Genomic DNA, 22,759 nt, shown 5'->3' on the forward strand with positions numbered 1-22,759 from the left:
ACTATATTTTTAAAGACATATATAACATTGGTAATTTTGAGAACACCTTCAAGACTGAAAATCAATAGTCATAAAAGATAAAACCATTCCCCTAGGAAGAAGCTATGATTTAAAATATATATATATATATATATATATATATATATATATATATATATATATATATTAGAAGAATGTGATAGGTAAATAAACAAATATGGCTGGAAATACAAACCATATCTCAATAGTAACCCTAAATGTTAATGGTTTAAACTCACCAACCAAGAGACACAGGCTAGTAGAATAGATCAAAAAAAAAAAAGATCCAATAATATGCTGCCTACAGGAGACGTATTTGTAGGAAAAGTCATACATAGACTGAAGGTGAAAGGTTGGGAAAAATCATATCACTCATATGGACTTTGGAAACAAGCAGGAGTGTCCATACTCATATAAATAAAATAGACTTCAAGCCAAAGTTAATCAAAAGGGATAAAGAAGGACACTACATACTGCTCAAGGCAACCATACACCAACAAGACATAACAATCATAAATATATACCCAAACAATGGTGCAGCTATGTTCATCAAACAAATTCTTCTCAAGTTCAAGAGTCAAATAGACCACCACACAATAATTATGGGAGACTTCAACACACCTCTATCACCACTGCACAGATCTTCCAAACAAAAGTTGAAAAAAGAAACTATAGAACTCAATAATACAATTAACAACCTAGACTTAATTGACATATATACAATATACCACCCAACATCAAGCAGTTACACTTTTTTCTCAGCAGCACACAGATCCTTCTCAAAAATAGATCATATATTATGTCACAGGGCAACTCTTAGAAATGATAAACGAGTAGAGATAATACCATGCATCCTATCTGATCATAATGGAATAAAACTGGAAATCTATGATAAAAGAAGGAAGGAAAAATCATGCATCACTTGGAGAATGAACAACAGGTTACTGAATGAACAATGGGTTACAGAAGACATCAAGGAGGAAATTAAAAAATTCTTAGAGATAAATGAAAACACACACACAACATATTGGAATCTATGGGACACAATGAAAGCACTTCTAAGAGGAAAATTCATTGCTTGGAGTTCATTCCTTAAAAAAAGAAAAAACCAACAAATAAATGATCTCACACTTCATCTCAAAACCCTAGAAAAAGAAGAGCAAAACAACAGCAAAAGTAGTAGAAGGCAAGAAATAATTAAAATCAGAGCTGAAGTCAATGAAATTGAAACAAAAGAAACAATTGAAAAAATTGACAAAACTAAAAGTTGGTTATTTGAAAAAATAAATAAGATCGACAGATCCTTAGCCATGCTAACAAAGAGGAGAAGAGAGAGAACTCAAATTATTAGCATACGGGATGAAAAAGGCAATATCACAACAGACATTCAGAAATACAGAAGATAATTAGAAATTATTTTGAATCCTTATACTCCAATAAAATAGAAGATAGTGAAGGCATCGATAAATATCTTAAGTCATATGATCTGCCCAGATTGAGTCAGGAGGATATAGACAACCTAAACAGACCAATATCAATTGAGGAAATAGAAGAAGCCATCAAAAGACTACCAACTAAGAAAAGCCCAGGACCAGATGAGTATACAGCAGAGTTTTACAAAACCTTTAAAGAAGAATTAATACCAATACTTTACAAGCTATTTCAGGAAATAGAAAAAGAGGGAGAACTTCCAAATTCATTCTATGAGGCCAACATTACCCTGATTACTAAACCAGACAAAGACACTTCAAAGAAAGAAAACTACAGACCAATATCTCTAATGAACATAGATGCAAAAATCCTCAATAAAATTCTGGCAAATCAGATACAAAAATATATCAAAAAGATGGTGCATCATGATCAAGTAGGATTCATCCCTGGGATGCAAGGTTCAATATACGGAAATCAATAAATGTTATTCACCACATCAATAGACTTAAAGATAAGAACCATATGATCATCTTGATAGATGCAGAAAAAGCATTTGATAAAGTACAGCATCCCTTTATGTTCAAAAATCTAGAAAAACTAGGGATAACAGGAACATACCTCAATATTGTAAAAGCTATCTATGCTAAGCCTCAGGCTAGCATCATTCTGAATGGAGAAAAATTGAAGGCATTCCCTCTAAAATCTGGAACAAGACAGGGATGCCCTCTCTCACCACTTCTGTTCAACATAGTTCTCGAAACACTGGCCAGAGCAATTAGACAGATGAAAGAAATTAAAGGCATACAATAGGAAAAGAAGAACTTAAATTATCACTATTTGCAGATGACATGATCCTATACCTAGCTGACCCAAAAGGGTCTACAAAGAAACTACTAGAGCTAATAAATGAATTCAGTAAAGTGGCAGGATATAAAATCAACACACGTAAATCAAAGGCATTTCTGTATATCAGTGACAAATCTTCTGAGATGGAAATGAGGACACCCACCCATTCACAATATCCTTAAAAAAAAAAATACTTGGGAATCAACCTAACAAAAGAGGTTAAAGACTTATACAATGAAATCTACAGAACCCTAAAGAGAGAAATAGAAGAAGAACTTAGAAGATGGAAAAATATACCCTGTTTGTGGATAGGCAGAACTAACATCATAAAAAATGGTGATATTACCAAAAGATCTCTATAGGTTTAATGCAATGACAATCAAAATCCCAATGGCATTTCTTGTAGAAATAGATAAAGCAATCATAAAATTCACATGGAAAAATAAAAGACCCAGAATAGAAAAAACAATTCTAAGCAGGAAGTGTGAATCAGGCAGTATAGCAATACCAAACTTCAAACTATACTACAGAGCAATAGTAACAAAAACAGCATGGTACTGGTACCAAAACAGGCAGGTGGACCAATGGTACAGAATAGAAGACACAGAGACCAATCCACAAAATTACAACTATTCTATATTTGATAAAGGGGCTAAAAGCATGCAATGGAGGAGGGATAGCATCTTCAACAAATGTTGCTGGGAAAACTGGAAATCCATATGCAACAAAATAAAACTGAATCCCTTTGTCTCGCCATGCACAAAAGTTAACTCAAAATGGATCAAAGAGCTTGATATCAAATCAGAGACTCTGTGTCTGATAGAAGAAAAAGTTGGCTCCAATCTACATATTGTGGGGTCGGGCTCCAAATTCCTTAATAGGACACCCATAGCACAAGAGTTAATAACTAGAATCAACAAATTGGACTTACTCAAACTAAAAAGTTTTTTCTCAGCAAGAGAAACAATAAGAGAAGTAAATAGGAAGCCTACATCCTGGGAAGAAATCTTTACTCCTCACACTTCAGATAGAGCCCTAATATCCAGAGTATACAAAGAACTCAAAAAATTAAACAATAAGAAAACAATAACCCAATCAACAAATGGGCCAAAGACCTGAACATACACTTCTGAGAGGAGGACATAAAATCAATCAACAAGTACATGAAAAATGCTCACCATCTCTAGCAGTCAGAGAAATGCAAATCAAAACCACCCTAAGATACCATCTCACTCCAGTAAGATCGGCAGCCATTATGAAGTCAAACAACAACAAGTGCTGGCGAGAATGTGGGGAAAAGGGTACACTTGTACATTGCTGGTGGGACTGCAAATTGGTTCGACCAATTTGGAAAGCAATATGGAGATTCCTGGGAAAGCTGGGAATGGAACCACCATTTGACCCAGCTATTCCCCTTCTCAGACTATTCCCTGAAGACCTTAAAAGAGCATACTATAGGTATACTGTTACATCGATGTTCATAGCAGCACAATTCACAATAGCTAGACTATGGAACCAACCTAGATGCCCTTCAATAGATGAATGGATAAAAAAAAAAATGTGGCATTTATACACAATGGAGTATTACTCTGCACTAAAAAATGACAAAATCATGGAATTTGCAGGGAAATGGATGACATTAGAGCAGATTATGCTAAGTGAAGATAGCCAATCCCTAAAAAACAAATGCCAAATGTCTTCTTTGATATAAGGAAAAAAACTAAGAACAGAGCAGGGAGGAAGAGCATGAGAAGAAGATTAACATTAAACAGGGATGAGAGGTGGGAGGGAAAGGCAGAGAGAAGGGAAATTGCATGGAAATGGAAGGAGACCCTCATTGTTATACAAAATTACATATAAGAGGATGTGAGGGGAAAGGGAAAAAACAAGGGGGAGAAATGAATTACAGTAGATGGGGTAGAGAGAAGATGGGAGGGGAGGGGAGGAGAGGGGGGATAGTAAAGGCAACAGAATACATCAGACACTAGTATGGCATTATGTAAAAATGTGGATGTGTAACCGATGTGATTCTGCAATCTGTATTTGGGGTAAAAATGGGAGTTCATAACCCACTTGAATCAAATGTATGAAATATGTCAAGAGCTTTGTAATGTTTTGAACAACCAATAATAAAAATTTTTTTAAAAAGAAGAAGAAGAATGTGTTAGGGTTTAGATATTAGGTGTTCCTCGAAAGCTCTTATGTGAGACCAGGGAAGAAGTTTAGAGGTGAAATGATTGGATTATGATAATCTTAACCCAGTCAGTGAATTAATCCCCTGATAGGGATTAACTGAGTGGTAACTATAGGCTGGTAGGGTGTGGTTCAAGGAGTGGGTCCCCAGGTCCTGTGTTCAATTCCCAGTACCATTTGGTTAGCTAAACTTAATCTATCTCTGCTTCCTAGCACTATATTCACAGCTACTTTTCTCCACCACACTCTTTGGTCATGATGTCTGCCTCATCCCAGGCTGTAAGAAATGGAGTCAGCCATCTATGTATTGAGACCTCTGAAAACTTGAACTCCCAAATAAAATTTTCCTCCTCTAAAATTGTTCTTGCTCAGTCTTTGGTCACAGCAAAGAAAAAGCTTACTGAAACAGAAATCTTCATTTCCAAAAGTTCAAGGATCTACTATTCTGAGGCCTCTTCCAGCACACCACTGGTGCTCTCCTCATTAGGGAAATACAAATTTAGAACACACTTACAGGGGCTGGGGATGTAACTTCAGTGGTAGAGTGTTTGCCTTGTACACCTGAGGTCCTGTGTTCATTCCCCAGTACCATACACACATGCAAAAAAAAAAGACATATACATACTGTTACACACCACCAGAATATCAAAACTTTTAAAGTGTGGTAATTGTAAGCATGGGTGAAGATGTAGAATAATGAGAATTCTCCTATACTGTTGATGGTTAGTGAAGTTACTTTGTAAATCTCTTTGGCCTTGAGTGTCAAAGTTGAAGATCCAATAATTCCACACCCAATCCAAAGATTTATCCAACAGTACAAGACACCCCATTTCTCATAATAGCCATATGAGTGGAGTTCCGGGGGAGTTGTGGCCCACATCATGAGTGGTCACAACCCCAGGAAGTCAGAAGGGCACTGTGGTTTCAGGAATTATGGTGTTCCTGAGTCAGTCTGAGACCCAGAACCATTGGGGGGATTTGATAGTCTCACATGCCAGGAGGAACAATGAGAGCAGCTCCCTAGCAGTGATTAAACAGGGTTCCCCAGATCACAACAGAGGTGGAGGGGATCTTGGTGGTCTGAGGTGATGCCTTTTTAGCAACCTGAACATAAGTATTTTAATATTTTAAGATGGCATCCTTACTAGTATATGTGGGCTGAATATCATCCTAAATTTTCCCTAAGAAAACTCAAATACATGTGCAATAGGATACATGAAAAGAATTTTTATGTAACCACTAAGTTATCATAAGCACAAAAGTGGAAAGGGGGAAAAAACAGAAAAGAAAGCGGATGAATAAATTATGGTCAATTCATGCAGGGGGGGTTTCTACAGTAATGTGAATAAATTACAAGTACAGGCAATGTGAATGAATCTCACAGAGGAAAAAAATACATGAAAGAATACATACATTATGATTCTGTTCATATAATTTTAATAGATAAAACTTATATAGGGAAGCATAGATATATAGTAAAACCATAAAATAGGCAAGGAAAAGATTATCCAGGTTGTGAAGAATAAGGGGTAAAAGGGAAGTTTCAGGGCAGTAGAAAAGTCCTTTATTTAATAATTATTTTTAACTCATCCTTATGTGTTTAATGCATGTTTCTCTATTTTATATTTTGCCATAAAAGAAAAAAATAACAAACAAAGTCTTGGACTGTCTAATAACAACAAATTTACAGCTACAATGTGACAGCAAAAGTCAGTTGGTGAGAGATAGGCAGAGCTATGAAGCAATAAAATAGAATGAAAATGATTGGAGACTGGAACAGCAGCAAAGATATTTATTCAAAGATTTCATAATACATGGGCACAGAGCGCGCTGCATAGAGGACAAGGTCTTATTAAGTCAGAAAGAAATTTCCAAGGCAAACTTTGCAAGAAAAATGGGCACCAAGGGGAAAGTAAGTAAATAAGCTACATCTTATTTCAGTGTGTGCTTTTTTGTGTCCTTGTGTATTTGCTAAAAGAGGCTTACTTCAGGTATTACTCCCAGAGCACAGCATTTAAAGTTGAATAAAAGAATATGAGTGGTTCCTATGCTAGAAACTTATTCTAAGGAAATAACTGATAATTTGCCAAAATGTTTTCTAGAAGGGTACTCAATTAAATATTACTTAAATGCCAGAAAAATATAAGTTTAAGTAACTATACTATAGCCATAAAACAATATTAATTGGTAGAAGAAAGATTACAAAACACTATATATACCATGAACACATTTGGGATACTCAAAGGGATTTACATCAAAAGCATAAAGTGAGTAATAAAAGTAGAGATGAATTTTTCCTTTTTTGCATTTTGAAACTTCCTGGTATTAATATATATTTAATTTGTAATAAAATTAATGATATTTATAAACATAATTCTAGGTCATATGAAACTATTGAAAACAGATCTTAAAATGGTCAAAGATTGAGAAAATTATTTTAAAATAGTAGTTAGAATGGAGGTTTATAAGTTCGTTTCTTTAAATGTTACTTATATTTGAAATAAAAATAGAATTTGATGCTAGAAAAAAATTTTAATCCTGGGATTATAGAATCCTAAATGTTTAAATTTCTTTTCAAACCTGTTTACCCAAATTATTGCAAAGAGACAAAATTTTTTTTAACTATAGCCTACTAATAAATTTAGTAATTTTGTGAGCCTCACTTTTCCAACTTTTAATGAATCACCTAGGGATTTTGTTCAAATGCAGATTTCAATTTAGTAGATTTGGGCAGGACTGTCTTCTCTGAAGAGTTTTCCCAGATAATGTGAATAACTGCTGGTCTTGTGACCACACTTAAGTCATAAACATATAAAACACATCTGTGTTCTAACAATGAAGACTCAGGTAATTCAGAGCAGGTTACAAATGGTTCATTCAACAAATACTTATTGGCTATCTACCAAACCTTTTAAAGACTATAAATGTATCTTCTTTGTTAAGGAAAAAAAATAAAAGCATTAGGGTTAATCTTATCACACCTGTTTTTTTTTAATAAAAAAGTGTAATGAGTATAATGTAGAATTTAATAGGTTCAATTAAGTTTCCTTGTCTTAAAAATAAAAATAAATTAATTAAATATAATATCCAACCATTAACACCTCAACTGTTTTTCATAAAAATATGGTATCAGCACACTGTTTTTATCCCCACAACATCCCGTGTCCTCTCTCTCTCTCTCTCTCTCTCTCTCTCTCTCTCTCTCTCTCTCTCTCTCTCTCTCTCTCTCTCTCTCTCTTCCTCCTTTCTCTCTTTCAGGTTATTAAATGCAAAGCAGCCATTGCCTGGGAAACAGACAAGCCCCTTTGCATTGAAGAGATTGAAGTAGCTCCCCCGAAGGCCCATGAAGTTCGAATTCAGGTGAGTGGGGCCTTTCCCTGCCTGAAAGGGACTCTCAGCACAAAGTGCTCCATTTCTTTCGGTTATGTCCTATAATGGTCTGACTGAGAGTCTTGTTTTCACTGTGGAGGAGTTGTATTTTTAGGTCCACATAAAAATGGGCATTATCCCCAAGAAGGATAAATTATTGATCATTTTTGTAATTTTTGATGATGACTTAAAATTTAGTTGAACAATCTTAATCTTGATTGTCAACCCTTAATCAGACAAAAGAATTCGCTTTGGCTTAGAATTACTTTACTTTTTATTATTCAATTACCAATTATTGGAAAGTGTTTTTTTAAAAAAAGAGAGACCCAAAGCAAGGAAGAAGGAAACCCTTGAGAAATGTCCTGGGCATTATGAGAGCCTAGGTGCCCAGAGGAATGGCAGGAATGGGTCATCAGAGAGAAGAACAAAGAACAATGTCACAGTTGGCATAGTTGGACATGATCTCCATTTTTTTCACATTACATATGTGAAAATGAATGGGATAGCCTCATGGACAGATCCTAAAGAATTATACAAGATACATTGATAATTAATTATAAAAATGTCTGTCTTTTAACTATAAAATATTTATTACCTTGCATACAATCTCAACAAAACTTGAACAAGCCATAGAAACCCACATTCCCTCCATTCCCTCTGCCTAATAATTACTTATACCTATTACATTTGCTTTTTCCTCTCCTGGAGATAGTAATCACCAATCCTATCTCTCTCTTTTTTTTTTTTTTTTTTTTTTTGGTGGACACAATATCTTTATTTTGTTTTTATGTTGTGCTGAGAATCGAACCCAGTGCCTCATACATGGAGTGTGCTACCACTTGAGCCACATCCCCAGCCCCCAATCCTATCTCTTTTTGTGATCTTTCTGACAATGAAAGGTAGAAAACACAAGTGCTTTATAGGAGGAAAAGAATCTAATCTCGTATAGTTTTTATTCATTCTTTTTTCTTAAAATGTAACAATTTTATTGTTATAGTAGTGTTGTAATGCTTCAATATGACATTGGGCTTAAAATAATATATAATATCTAATCCAATAATATAACTGCAGAAACACCACTCAAGTCTGTGATTGCTTTATAGGTAATCGCCACTTCCATATGCCATACTGATGCCCACATTATTGACCCTAAGTTTAAGGAGGCTCTTTTTCCAGTGATCCTTGGCCATGAGTGTGCAGGAATAGTGGAAAGTGTTGGGCCAGGAGTCACCAACTTCAAAGCAGGTATTTTAATTTCTGATTCCAATTAAATAAAAATATCAGTGTTTTGTGTATGTGTGTGTGTGTGTGTGTGTGTGTGTGTGTGTGTGTGTGTATGGTAATTTCACATAGCCCATGTGATTCAGCTTCTCTGATATACAAGGATGTTCTGTTCTGTGCAGAATATTTGGAAATGTAATAAAAAATAGTCATGCTATAGAGAGTTGCACTAATAGCACCATCTCTGACAGAACTCTGTACCTGATAATACCCATGTGGATTTGTTAGTTGATTCATAAGAACTTTTTTTTAAAAAAGACAGTATATAAAAAACTTAAGAGAATGCACTTAAGAGCTACCTGTACTTTCAGTTGAAGATAAAATTTATACTATATAAATGGTGTTTTCCACTGATTCATCTGCAGTAAACTATTTACAAGTATCATCTTTAGGCACTATCCAATATGTGGCCTTTCTTTCTAGGTGACAAAGTCATTCCATTCTTTGCACCTCAATGTAAAAAATGCAAGTTCTGTCTGAGTCCTCTCACAAATCTTTGTGGAAAACTCAGGTAAGCTTTATACACTGGTAATGAGAGTACACATTGGCATGAATATTTGGGGCAACACATTGACAACACCCAAATGGAGCTGAAGAGAAGCAATCCTGCCCCCTAATTCCACTTATAGGTATAAACAAGACACTATTCCAAATGCATACTAAGAGACATATGCTAGAATGTTCCTTGCAACATTGTTTATAATAGCAATCGACTGAAAGCAGCATGAATGTCCATCAATAAGGTAGTAACACAATGGAATATAATATAAAAGTGAAAATGGCAATGGCTGGAGAATCTAAATCTTACTCTGTATTTTACTGAGACTATAGGATTCATTTTTCCTTAATGATGATTGAAACTGGTTATTTAAGAAGTTAAAATGATACCACTCTAAAGATGTTTTATTGTGCCTTGATTATCTTACCTATAAAATAGGGATGATAATATCAGATGCTTTGTAAAATTGTGAAATATATTCAAAGAATTATACTATTTTGCAAAGTTTCGATGAAATAAAGGATTTAGACAATGATCATAAATTATAATATCACAAAAAGAGATGATCAGAAATTATGTCCCTCCAGATGAAATGCATTATACCACCTTTGAAGTATTTCCACAAAACTATAAAACCTGAATCCCATCAAGCATTTATATTTTTTAAATGCTTATTTAGAAAGAAAAACAAAAACAGAGAAAGATGTTAAACCAGATTTCATGAATGTGATTGGCAAAATCCACTAAGAGGAAATTTCTATAGAACAAATGACTCAGTTACAACAAACAAATTGCAAAAAAAAAAAGAAAAAGAAAAAAAGAGGAGAGGAAAGAATCTACAAATTAAAAGAGATTCAAGATACATGTCAACCAAATTCAATATGTGGACCTAAAAGAATCTGAGAAAAACCAGGAGACATGGCCCATGCCAGTAATTCCAGTAGCTGAGGCAGGAGGATCACAAGTTCAAGGGCAGCCCCAACAACTTAGCAAGACCTTGACTCAAAATTTTAAAAAATAAAAAGAGTTGAGTATGGGGCTCAACAGTAAGACATCCCTGGATTCAATCCCCAGTACCACCCACACACACAAAAAGAAAAAAATCTCACAAAGAAAGAAAAAAAAAGAATCTTTTAGAGATACATACTGAAATATTTCTATATAGATGAAAATGGTGATGTCTGAGATTTGCTTCAAAATAGTCCAAGGCAGGGAGAGAGTTACAGATTGTGGAGGAGTAATAGATGAGAATGGATTGCCCTTTGAGTTGATAGTCACTGAAGTTGGAAGATGGGTACGTGGGAGTTCAGTATGCTATTCTACTTTCGTATCTATTTGAATTTTCTGTAATAAAAAAATGTATGAGCTAGTATACATACAGCCCTTGCATTTAATGAAAGTTTGTTCTTACCTTTAAAATACTTCTAACAGACTATATGTTAATGTGAAAAGTGACAAGTTATTTTCTCAATTTTTCCATCTTAACTCCATAAAATTGCCATTAACAAATAAAAACACCCAACATTTTTTGTTGGGAAATGGTCCGTCCCATTTACTTTCTCCTTCTCTCTCCCTCTCTCTCTCTCTCTCTCTCTCTCTCTCTCTCTCTCTCTCTCTCTCTCTCAGGAATTTTGAAACTCCTATTATTGATCAAGAACTAATGGAAGACAAAACCAGCAGGTTTACCTGCAAAGGAAAATCAATTTACCACTTCATAGGAGTCAGTTCATTCTCTCAGTACACGGTGGTGTCAGACGTCAATCTTGCCAAAATAGATGACGATGCAAACTTAGAGAGAGTTTGTCTGATTGGATGTGGATTTTCATCTGGCTATGGGGCTGCAATCAACACTGCCAAGGTAAATTGTTAAACACAGATTGTGTAAAACAGATGTTACAATATGATAGGAAGGACATAGAATTAATTATCTTCAAATGCTGGCTATGTCATTTATTACCTGTGACTTTAAGCAAGTTATTTAATTCCCAAGGATAATATCTACTACAAATACTTATATAGATAATTAAATTATATTACATATGTACAACATCTGGTCTAATAGCCAGCATATAGTTGGCACCTACTACGTGTTACATATAATATCAGAATATTTGATGAAAGACTAGCCCTGATTTAAATACATCCTGTTTAAATATGTTTCATAAATATAAATGCTCATCCTGGGACACTTGACCCAAAGGGCAACAGAAACTATAGAAACCCTCAACCACCTTTCTCCAGCCACCTCTACCTTCTCCCTGATGCTGTAGATTTTTCTCTGTCAATCAAGAATAACTTATCTCTGCCTCTCATCCTATCCCTTCATGGCTTCAAAAGAGTGTCTCTGGTAGCAGTCCTGAGGGTGGCAAGATGTGTCCCTGGAATCACATGTTAGAATTTTAAAATTTTACAAGGCTATTTAAACTACAGACCAGAGAGACTTCAAGCAAGGCCTTCTTATTTCAGTCTTCACCCGTTAACTCAAAACTGCAAAATGCAGCCAATGTGGTCTTTCTAAACAACAAACAAATCTGTTTTCCCTCCTCTTGCATTGTTTCTTTTCTCCCTAAATAAATCCCTCAGTGGGCTACAGTGACTCTTTTTCGCCCTTTGCACTCTTCACAATTCCCAGGGCCCCACGCTGAGTCCTCAGGTTTTACTCACTGAGGTCTCTGGGCCTTTCCACCTGGGTTGCACCAGTATAGCAGAGTAGACTCCCCAATCTCCCTCAGGCTGTCTCCCTTTAGATATCAGTTCTTCTTAAGAGCTATTAACTCTGCAGATTTCTCTTAATTATTTACTTTATTAAATTATTTTATTTAATAAAAATCATATTTGTGACAAAATGTAATGTCCTAATATATTCATACATAGTGATATGATTAAATCAAGCTAACTAACATATCCATCACATGATTTGCTTTTTTCTTGTGGTGAAAATTAAAATGTGCTCTCTTAACAATTTTCAAACATACATTATTATTTATCAATACCATGTCCTACAATTTATTTCTCCTAACCAAATATTGTGTTCTTTGACCAACATCTCCCCAGTTCCTCATCCCTCCTCCTCCCGGGCTCTGGTAAACCACCATTCTGCTCTCCACTTTTAGGAGGTCAATTGTTTTAGATTCCATCTCTAGTAAGATTGTGTGTTACTTGTCTTTCTGTACTGACTTCTTTTGCATAGCATAGTGTCCTCCAGGTTCATCCATGTTGTCACAAAGGACAGGATTGCCTTCTTAAGACTGAATAGTATTCCATTGTGTATATAGACCACATTTTCTTTATTCATTCATTTGTTCATGGGCACTTAGCTGGATTCCATAACCTGTCTATTGTGAGTAACACAGCAATGGATATAGGAGTGCAGCTACCTCTTCAATATACTAATTTCATTTCCTTTATATATATTCAGAGGTAGTTTTACTAGATCGTATGGTAGTTCTATTCTTTAATTTTTTGAGGAATCTCCATTCTGTTTTCTATAATGGATATACTAACTTACATTTCCACCAACACTGTGCAAGGTTTTTTTTTTCTCCACATTTATGCCAACATTTGTTATCTTTTGTCTTTTTTTAAATTTATTTATTTATTTTAGTTGTTGATGGGCCTTTATTTTTTATTTATATGTGGTGCTGAGAATGGAACCCAGTGCCTCACACATGCAATGCAAGCACTCTACTGCTGAGCCACAACCCCATCCCTCTTTTGTCTTTTTGATAAGAACAATATTAACAGATGCAAGAAAATAGCACATTGTGGCTTTTTGCATTTTTCTGATAGAGGTTTCAAGCTAATTTTTAACATACCTATATGTCTTCTTTTGGCATATATGTTTCTCTTTTGAGAATTATCTCTGTCCTTTACCTGTTTTTTTAATTGGGTTTCTTGTTTTCTTACTAGTAAATTGTTTGAGTTCCTTATAAATTTTTGGGATTAACACCTAATCAGATGTATGACTTGCAGAAATACTCTCCCATTTCATAGCTTGTCTCTTCACTCTGTTGGTTGTATCTGTGGATGCACAGAAGTATTTAAGTTTGATGTGATCTCAGTTGTCTTATTTCCTGTACTTTTTAGTTACACGCAAGAAATCATTGCCTCGACCACTGACATGAAGATTTTTCCCTATATTTTTTTTTCTCGTAGTGTTACATTTTCAGGTCTTAACGTTTTAATCTTTAATTCATTTTGAATTGATGTTTGTATATGGTATAAAATAAGGATCTACTCTCATTTTCTATATATGGATATAAGTTTTCCCAGCACCATTTATTAAATAGACTGTCATTTCCTCATTGCATAAATTAAAGCAAGTGATATTTGTCCTCTCGGTTACTTATTTTGTTTCCAACTTAAAAGGTGTTAAAAATTTCTCTAGGACATATTTTCTCTTTCTCTCTCTCTCTCTCTCTTCTTTTTTTGGAAGAGGGGGGGGCTATGATTTAATCCTAACAGCTTGCCATCCTCTTTGGGAAATATTAATTAAGCATCTCTCTATATTCTATACTAGTAAGTAGAATAAATATACCAGTTATAGCATCTTTTCTTACCATTTTGTGTATTGCTCATTTAATTCAATGTAACAAGCATTTATTCAAGACTCAACACAGAGAAGACACTCTTAGAAAATAATGGAGAAGATTAAAAAGTCTCTGCCTTTTAAAAAAAACTTAGTCTTTAAAGAAACACATATACACATAATTATTCATGACATATTCAATATACGTTTTTTTGTGAAAGGAAAAGCAATAGGATAGGCACTATTTCTAGATGAAGAATTAAGAAAATTTTCATGAAGAAATATGCTTATATCAGAAATAGAAGTACAGGTTAAGTTTTTGTTGTTGTTGTTGTTGTTGTTTTGGTATGTGTGTGTGATGCTGGGGATTGAACCCAGGGCCTTGTGCATGTGAGGAAAGCACTCTACTAACTGAGCTATATCCCCGGCCTAGGAATAGGTTTTAATTAGAGGAAATTAAGATCAAAAGTACATCAGGCTGAAGGAACAGCAGAAAATAAGGCAAGAGGAGAGGAAAGTGCAATGATTTGTTGTGGGTGTTGTAATGGGAATATCATGGAGATGGAACTGGAATGTAAACAGAGGTCAGAGAGCAAAGATCCTTCAATGCCATGCAAAGATATTTGGACTTCAATTCCATTTAAATGAATTAACAACTTAGAATGATCAAGTGAGTCAATTCACATTTTAAAAAGTATTAGTGATCCTTGAAAACTATAGTGTTAATAAAGCTAAATTAGATTTATTAGAAATATAGATGTCAAATGACCTGTAATCCAATTTAAGAAGAAAAAAATAAAACAGTTTAGAATGTCTGGGGTTTTGAATTTTGTTCTGACAATATTAAAGGAAAAGTAAAACAAGGGAATTATTTCCACTTGGGTTAGTCTCTTATGCACTGATAACCTTAATAGATTTTAAATAATTCTCCAAATTTAAGTAGAAATGCATTATTTTCACATTGCCATTTTTTTTTCCGTTGGCAACATATATACCTTACAACAGGCAGTCTTTTATTCATATGTCTGAATATTCATCTCACCCTCTCCTTCAAAAGAAAAAAATATAGGACAACTGCTTTATTTATATTATTATTATTATTATTATTATTATTATTATTATTATTTACTGGGGATTAAACCAGGAGTGCTTTACCGCTTAGCTACATCCCCAGCCATTCTAATTTTTTGAGATGGGGTCTCACTAAGTTACTAAGGGTCTTGCTAAGTTGCTGGGGCTTGCCTCATACTTGGATCCTCCTGCCTCAGCTATCCAAGTCACTGGGATTACAGGCATCACACGTTGCAGGACTAGCTTCTTTAACAGTGTCTCTACCTACAGGTCACACCTGGTTCTACTTGTGCTGTTTTTGGCCTAGGAGGTGTAGGTCTTTCTGCTGTAATTGGTTGTAAAATAGCAGGAGCTTCCAGAATCATAGCTATCGACATCAATAGTGAAAAGTTTGCAAAGGCCAAAGCCCTAGGAGCCACTGACTGCCTCAATCCTAGAGACCTGGATAAACCCGTTCAGGAGGTCATCACTGAATTGACCAATGGTGGTGTGGATTTTGCCATTGATTGTGCAGGAGGATCTCAAACTATGGTATGTATATTTTTTTCCTCAGATATATTCAAATTTATAGACACTGAAATTCTTCATATATTGCCTGTATGTTCTGGTTTGTTGAGAGCCACAGCCAAAGGGGCCCCAGAAAACTTCCAGCTGCCAGCAAACTTCCAGCTGCCGGCTGATGATTGGCTCACAGTGGCCCCAGAAACATCTAGCTGATTGGCTCCTCTGTGGTAATGCTCATTGGGCTGTTTCCCTGCCCTTTCAGACCACAAAGCTGCTCATTGGGGGACTTTTTTGGCTCCGTCCACACGACCCAGCCAATCAGCCTCAAGAGCAGGAGGATTGTGGGAGGTGGTGAGGCTTGTGGTTGAGGGAGAGGCTTGTGAGAAGCTGGTGGGGGCAGTTGGGCTCTGAGGGGTTTTCCTGAGGAGCTGTTTTGTTTGGCGTGTGTAGTTCTAAAAATAAAGTTTGTTTCTTTTGACAAGTGGCTCCTGAATTGTGCCCAGCCAGACTGCGGCACTGGTTGGCTGTTTACCTCATTTTATTTGACTTAATAGTCAAAGAGGGTATTTTTCTTTTCTTTTTTTTTTTTTTCCTTTTTTGGCAGTACTGGTGATTGAATCCAGGGGCTCTCTACCACTCGGCACTCGGCTACATATCCAGCCCCTCTTAAAATCTTTTTATTTTGGAACAAGCTCTTATTCGTTTCCCAGGCTAGCCTTGAACCAGAGATCCTCTTGCCTCAGCCTTCCAAGTCACTGGGATTACAGGCATGTGCCACTGTGGCTGGCTGGCTGGGGTAAGGGGCATTTCTTTAGCTAATTAAAAATTAAGAAACCCCCCAAATTATCTTTTAGGAATAAAAAAACTAGAATGAGAATGAAATTGGGAAATATTACTTCTAGCCTAATATGTTGAGCATTTAAAAGGAAACTCAAAAGAAAAATCAACATCTACAAATAATCAACAAATAATGCTATCGTGGCTGCTTATCACAAGAGAAAAGTGAACTCACAAAGACAGACAGTATTGGCATTTGGGAAGTGCTGTGATTTGAATGGGCTGCTCAAGGTTCAAGTGTTGAGAGTTTGGTCCTCTGTGTGAACATGAATTTGATCTTAATGATCTCTAATCCTCTAGTTTAGCCTACAGAACCCAAGAGAACAATTACAAAGTTATAACAGTTTACAGTTCAAGAAAGTTTTGCCAATTCAACCAAAAATAGCTCTTACCAAAAGATATCACTGTCTACCAAATGAAACCCCTGTATTTGCATATAGTGCCATTTCAACCAAGTCATCATTATAGAGGATAATTCCTTGTTTGGAGCAATGTTCCAAAATGTAGGAAAGGAAATAGGAAAAGCATTAAAAACAAAAACAAAACAAGAGTCAACTTGTAAAGAGTAAACAATTACTTTAAGGTGATCAGTAGTGCCTGTGGTCTTTTCCTCTCTCCATGCGTCTTTTGATACAGTATATGTAAACAAAAATGTTTCTGCCATACAATAAATGCAGAGAGTAGAAGTATTAATCTTTAGAAGTGTTTACAATTATCAAAACAATAAATAAACACATATTCAAATAAAAAAATTCAAAACACTTCCCAAAAGCTCTACATCATTGCATCTTCCATCACTGGTATGAGAGGAAGAAGGGAGAGAGAGATTGATTGCTTCTTTCATACAGTGATCAGTGATGTGAAGGAGCCTATTACAACATCTATAAAAGTAAAAATTGACCCAAAAGGTCAGAATCAAGTTGACCACAAGCCATGTGGTACAAAGTTTACACTTTTCTTCTATAGGATCAGTCTCAAAAGATTAAAATTGTGTATCTATTTACCTTAGGATTTCTATATGGAATGGTCATTCATAAGTACATATTCCTTTGAAGCTTATTTACATGTTCAGTTTTGGGCATTTTAATATTAACTGCAAATTTGCAGTAGGTTAACATAATAATGTTCTCTCTTTCCCTCATGCAAAGATCAATGTATGTCCAAGCAACTCTCCTGAGCTGAGCTACCATCTTCCATGTGATAACTCAGCAATCAAGGAAATGTGAACTCCTGGCTTCAGTCTCAACTTGAGGCCATCTTGGTTATTAGAACAAGAGAAAAGATGGTTGGCAGGATGAAATCTACCTGTGAGAGGGCTTAAAAAATGTGGGAAAGCAGATGAAATGTTTAATGAACAGAACAGTGTTATTTTCTATTAAGACTTTTGCCCTATGTTTTAAATAGCATTTTTTATTTATCCTATCCTTTTTGTTTGTTTTTTAAGTTGCAGATGGATAGAATACCTTTATTTTATTTATTTATTTTATGTGGTGCTGAGGATCAACCCCAGTGCCTCCCACATGCTAGGCAAGCCATCTACCACTGAGCCACAACTGAAGCCCCTATTTATCCTATCTTTAGATCTTCTGTACTCCTCATTTCTTAGGCTCCAGGAAATAACTGACTTTTCATGACTTTTAAAGATTTTGAGCCCAGGTCCCTGGAATTACAGATATTTTAGTAAATTCTCATGGTGGATTATCAAAACCTTGTTGATTAAAGTTTATAACATCATTTTTAGATCTTTCCTAACTCTGTGTATGTATGCTTCCCTTGATACCCAATGATTTGTATTGCAGAGTCAGTCTAACTACTGTATTATACAGAGTAAAATAATTTGTTTCTTTTTGGATAAGCTAACAATTGTATTGAAAGTTCTATCTATAACACAACACTACAGCTTCAAGAATCAATCTACAATGATAGTATAACCTCATTAACTTGAATCCCAGTGGCTAGTATGCAGAGTTCGAAACATTTTTCCTAAACATTGTATATATCAACACTGGAGTTTATGTACTACTTTTCTACTTACTCAGGTAATCTTTGTTTCACTTTCAGAGAGCAGCCCTGGACAGCACAGTAGTAGCTTGGGGATCATGTACTGTGGTTGGAGTAAAGTTTGGTGACAAAGGATTGGAAGTTTCTCCAATAGAGCTACTATTGGGCCGCAAGATAAATGGAACATTCTTTGGTGGTTAGTTTTGGGGTTTTTTTCTTTTCTGTCTTCATAGCTCTAAATTTTCTTCATAGTAGTACAAAAATTCTTAGAATAAAGATTATTGAAAGAAAATAAAAATAAATTATTTAAATAATGAGTACTTAGAATATATGTAAAGAATACACAAAAACTATTCTATTTATTAACTGAAAGTAAGTGGAGTTTATATGAAAACTACAATTGGCAAATTGAAATTTAATTCATGTTACATTGAAATGAACACAGATGAATAAAAGGTAAACTTTGATTTCATTGAGGAAGTTCCTTATCTAGAATAGAAAATAGTCTTGAATTTTGCTTATGAAGAAAATTTTTGTAAAAGAACAGAAAGTTAAAGATGGAGGGGAAGAGTTTAATCATTTGAAGCAACATGGATCTGACCTAATAATTTCATTCATTCAGCAAACACCCTGATGAAAACACTTTCTTCATGTCAAGTATATGTATTTATTAATTTGCATTTTGGCCAAATTATAGGTTGGAAAAGTGTAGATTCTGTCCCAAAGCTGGTTAATGACTACAAGAATAAGAAATTTGATCTGGATGCATTGGTGACTCATACCCTGCCTTTTGACAAAATCAATGAGGCATTTGACCTGATGCACCAAGGAAAAAGGTAAATTACCAAATAAATGATTGAGTGTTTAGAAAAACTTTATGATGATTCTATTTTTTTAAATAATTGGTTTGTCTTTTCTGATTTTCTATGTCATAAATACTAGATTTGCTAGTACTTTTAGCAAATATATTAAATAATGGTCATTAAAAAAAGATAAAGGCTTCTATTTCCATTATATACACTGATACCACATAGAGTACTGTTATAAATTGACATATTTTTTTCTCTTTCACAAATAAATGTTAACTCAGTTGGGTTGATCCCTGGAAGGAGAGGTTTCTATAGTTTAATGTTAGATCCCTATGATACAATATATTCCTAAATCTGGAAACATTATGTTTCGCAATTTTATATAAAGTGCTTCTTCCACACCCTTCATGATCTGTGAAGCCATGGAGATGGGAGAAGAGTGACAGTACAGATACATAATGAATGCTTCAATTCTCTCATTCTCTTGCTTTGTCGTGAGGCTCCTATAGGATACTGACAATTTTAGCTATATTGTGTTGCCTTTTCTTGGAGCCTAAGGATTGATTTATAACAATGTCCCAATTGATGAGTTCCTAGGGGTTGGGGTAAGACTAGTATCAATGATTTTAGTTAAAATATCCAAGCAGTCTTGATCTACAGATTCAAAGAGAAAAACACCAAGAGCAATGATATAGAGGAGATGCAGGATAAAGAAGAAATGAAGAGAGAAAACAGCAAAGGGCTGGGAGGCATAGGTCTTTGGTATCAGGACCCAGACTACTTCATGGGAAAGAAACCTGAGAAAATATTCCCACTGACATAACTCCCCAATTTACAAACAAGTTATCCACAAAATATCAAAAAGAAATTCAATTAAAAATAAGAAAATATAAAATGTTGGGGTTTGTGTTTAGGGAGTTTTTTGGGGTTTTGTTTTGTTTTGTTGTTTTTTCAGTCTTGGGAATTGAACCCAGGGACATTCTACCTCTGAGATCCATCCCTAGTCTTTTTAATTTTGAGATAGAGTCTTACTAAGTTGATCAGATTGGTCTGGAACTTTAGATCCTCCTGCCTCTGCCTCCCAAGACACTGAATTACAGGCATGCACTACCCCATAAATATTATTTTTTAAAACACCACATAAATTTAGTATATAAGCCCTAAATAGCTTACACAATCTCAATATGTCCATAGGAATATTCCTCAGGTTAGGAGTTGGGTTGGAGTTTAGAGCCTTAGAATCTGGTGGTCAGCTCCTCTGCCACAACCCCTTGACCCTGGAGTTCTTGGTCACCGATATATCCACAAACTAAATGAAAATGCTGCATTGCTTTATTAGATGGGCAAGCTTCCCATACTCTAGTAATTAGTGGCAGAGTAGAAGCCTAGGGATACATGTGTGAGTGGGCCTTTCTACTCCCTCACTGGCTGCCTGAGGAAACCACCTGACCACCCACACAGATGAAAAGATAGCAACAGGAAAAGCAGAAGATGGGCCTTGCCATACACACTTACCATATGGGAACAGGAAGCACCCAAGAGGACAGATTTTCCCAACAAACCAACTGTACAAAACCAAGGGAAAGGATAGAAGGGCATGGGGCATGATAACTGACTAGCTTGCTAAGATGCAGTGAAGCTGCCTCAGAGTGAGGAAAGGACACAGAGGTTCTCCCTCCACAGGTAGATGTAGCCTCCAGTTCCTGAGTGAAGAAAATATTTAGGTATGGTACCCTAATGATTGCCAGGGCTACACAGCTCCAGAGTAATGTCTGAGAGAAAGAATTTTCTGTCCTTGAGGTTTATCTCCCTACTTTATTTCCAAATGTTGGAATTATTAAGGATTGAAAACATTCAGATTCTCAGAAAGTAGCCTCTCAATACACCAAGTTCCCCCTTCTTTGATGCCCAACTTGCCCTTGGCAATAGGAGAACCAAGAGCAGTGACTATTCCAAGCCTCCCCACTTTCTAATACCATCTATAAAACATTATTAATGCAATGAATAGGAGAAATGACAAAATAGAAGAAATAAGACTTTACAACGTGAATGTTTATAAAAATTAGACCAAATCCTGAAGTGAAAAGACAAAAATTATTTGTGGGCTTTGGCTAAATGTTTCATGTAAATTGTACTTATTATTGTTTTATTGTTATTAACAGCATCCGAACAGTCCTGACCTTTTGAAGATGCCAGGAGCAATTTGGAATACTATTCAATTGAATCTGAAACTGTCTGATTAATATATTACCTGATAGGATGAACCAAAGAAAACTATGAGCTGTAAATGCACATTTCTGTTAATGTCTCAACATAAAATAGCTATAAATGGTATGGCATCTACACCCATAAAATGTATTCAAATTTCCTATGTTAAATAATATGATTACTGAAGTATTCATGAATAGAACCATGTGATGTTTAGAATTGTTTAAAATTAGTTTTGGGGAGGTGAGAGTGGGCAATGAAAGAAAAATCATACATTTGTAATTTTTGAAGTTGGTAGACAAACTGCAAGGAATTCCACTATACTGTTCTCTCTACTTTTGTCTATGTTAAGAATTTTCTACAATCCACCAATTTTTACTGGAAAAAAATCACTATATATTATATACATATATAAAAAATACTATCAAATAGTTTTTGTGTTTGAATAAACTATAAACTACTCTTTTAAATAAGCTGCTAAATAGTTTTTCTTTTCAATATCTGTTAATTTCTTTTCTCTTAGCCCTACTTTATCATTATGTATTATAATCACACTATAGGATATAAGAATCTACATAATGAAGATTTTTTTAGGGGGGTGCTGGGAATTGAACTCAGGGGGTACTCAATCACTAATCCACATCCCCAGCCCAATTTTGTATTTTATTTAGAGACCAGGTCTCACTGAGTTGCTTAGCACCTCACTTTTGCTGAGGCTGGCTTTGAACTCACAATCTTCCCATCTTGACCTCTCTAGCTGGGGGGATTAAAGGCATGTGCCAGCACACCCTGCATATAAAGATTTTTTAAAAGGAAAAAATGCATCTACCATCTCAAAGTTCTACCTGAAATAACTGCCATTTAATCTTTAATAATTATCATGACACATAATGTTTAATGCTTTACAGTTCAATGATCTGTAATTTTCACTAACTAATGTTATTTTCTATAGTCAGCTAAAGGTAATATGAGCAGTTACTTATATTGCTTACTAATAAAATAATATAAGAAGTAAAAATATTCATAAATTTAACAGTAAGATTTATATAAAAAGTAGCAAAATAGGAGTTTTCAAGCTATCATACTTATAGATACTACAATGGACAGTTACAAAGGATAAGATACATAATATCAAATAAGAAAGACAAGATCCTAATCTGGAAT

The 22,759-nt window shown here is 35.0% G+C and overlaps 1 protein-coding gene across 1 annotated transcript; it reads left to right on the forward strand.

The window, feature by feature from the left end:
- The first annotated feature begins 6,274 nt into the window (after window positions 1–6,274).
- Window positions 6,275–22,068, forward strand: LOC101969767 (all-trans-retinol dehydrogenase [NAD(+)] ADH4). Its single transcript, XM_078021885.1, has 9 exons — window positions 6,275–6,400; window positions 7,747–7,848; window positions 8,961–9,102; window positions 9,562–9,649; window positions 11,264–11,495; window positions 15,507–15,767; window positions 18,639–18,774; window positions 19,276–19,414; window positions 21,550–22,068. The coding sequence occupies exons 1-9, from the start codon at window positions 6,383–6,385 to the stop codon at window positions 21,572–21,574; spliced, it is 1,143 nt and encodes a 380-aa protein (XP_077878011.1). The 5' UTR covers window positions 6,275–6,382; the 3' UTR covers window positions 21,575–22,068.
- Window positions 22,069–22,759: the final 691 nt, after the last annotated feature.

Source organism: Ictidomys tridecemlineatus, chromosome 9, assembly GCF_052094955.1.
Source record: "Ictidomys tridecemlineatus isolate mIctTri1 chromosome 9, mIctTri1.hap1, whole genome shotgun sequence".
Lineage (NCBI taxonomy): Eukaryota > Metazoa > Chordata > Mammalia > Rodentia > Sciuridae > Ictidomys > Ictidomys tridecemlineatus.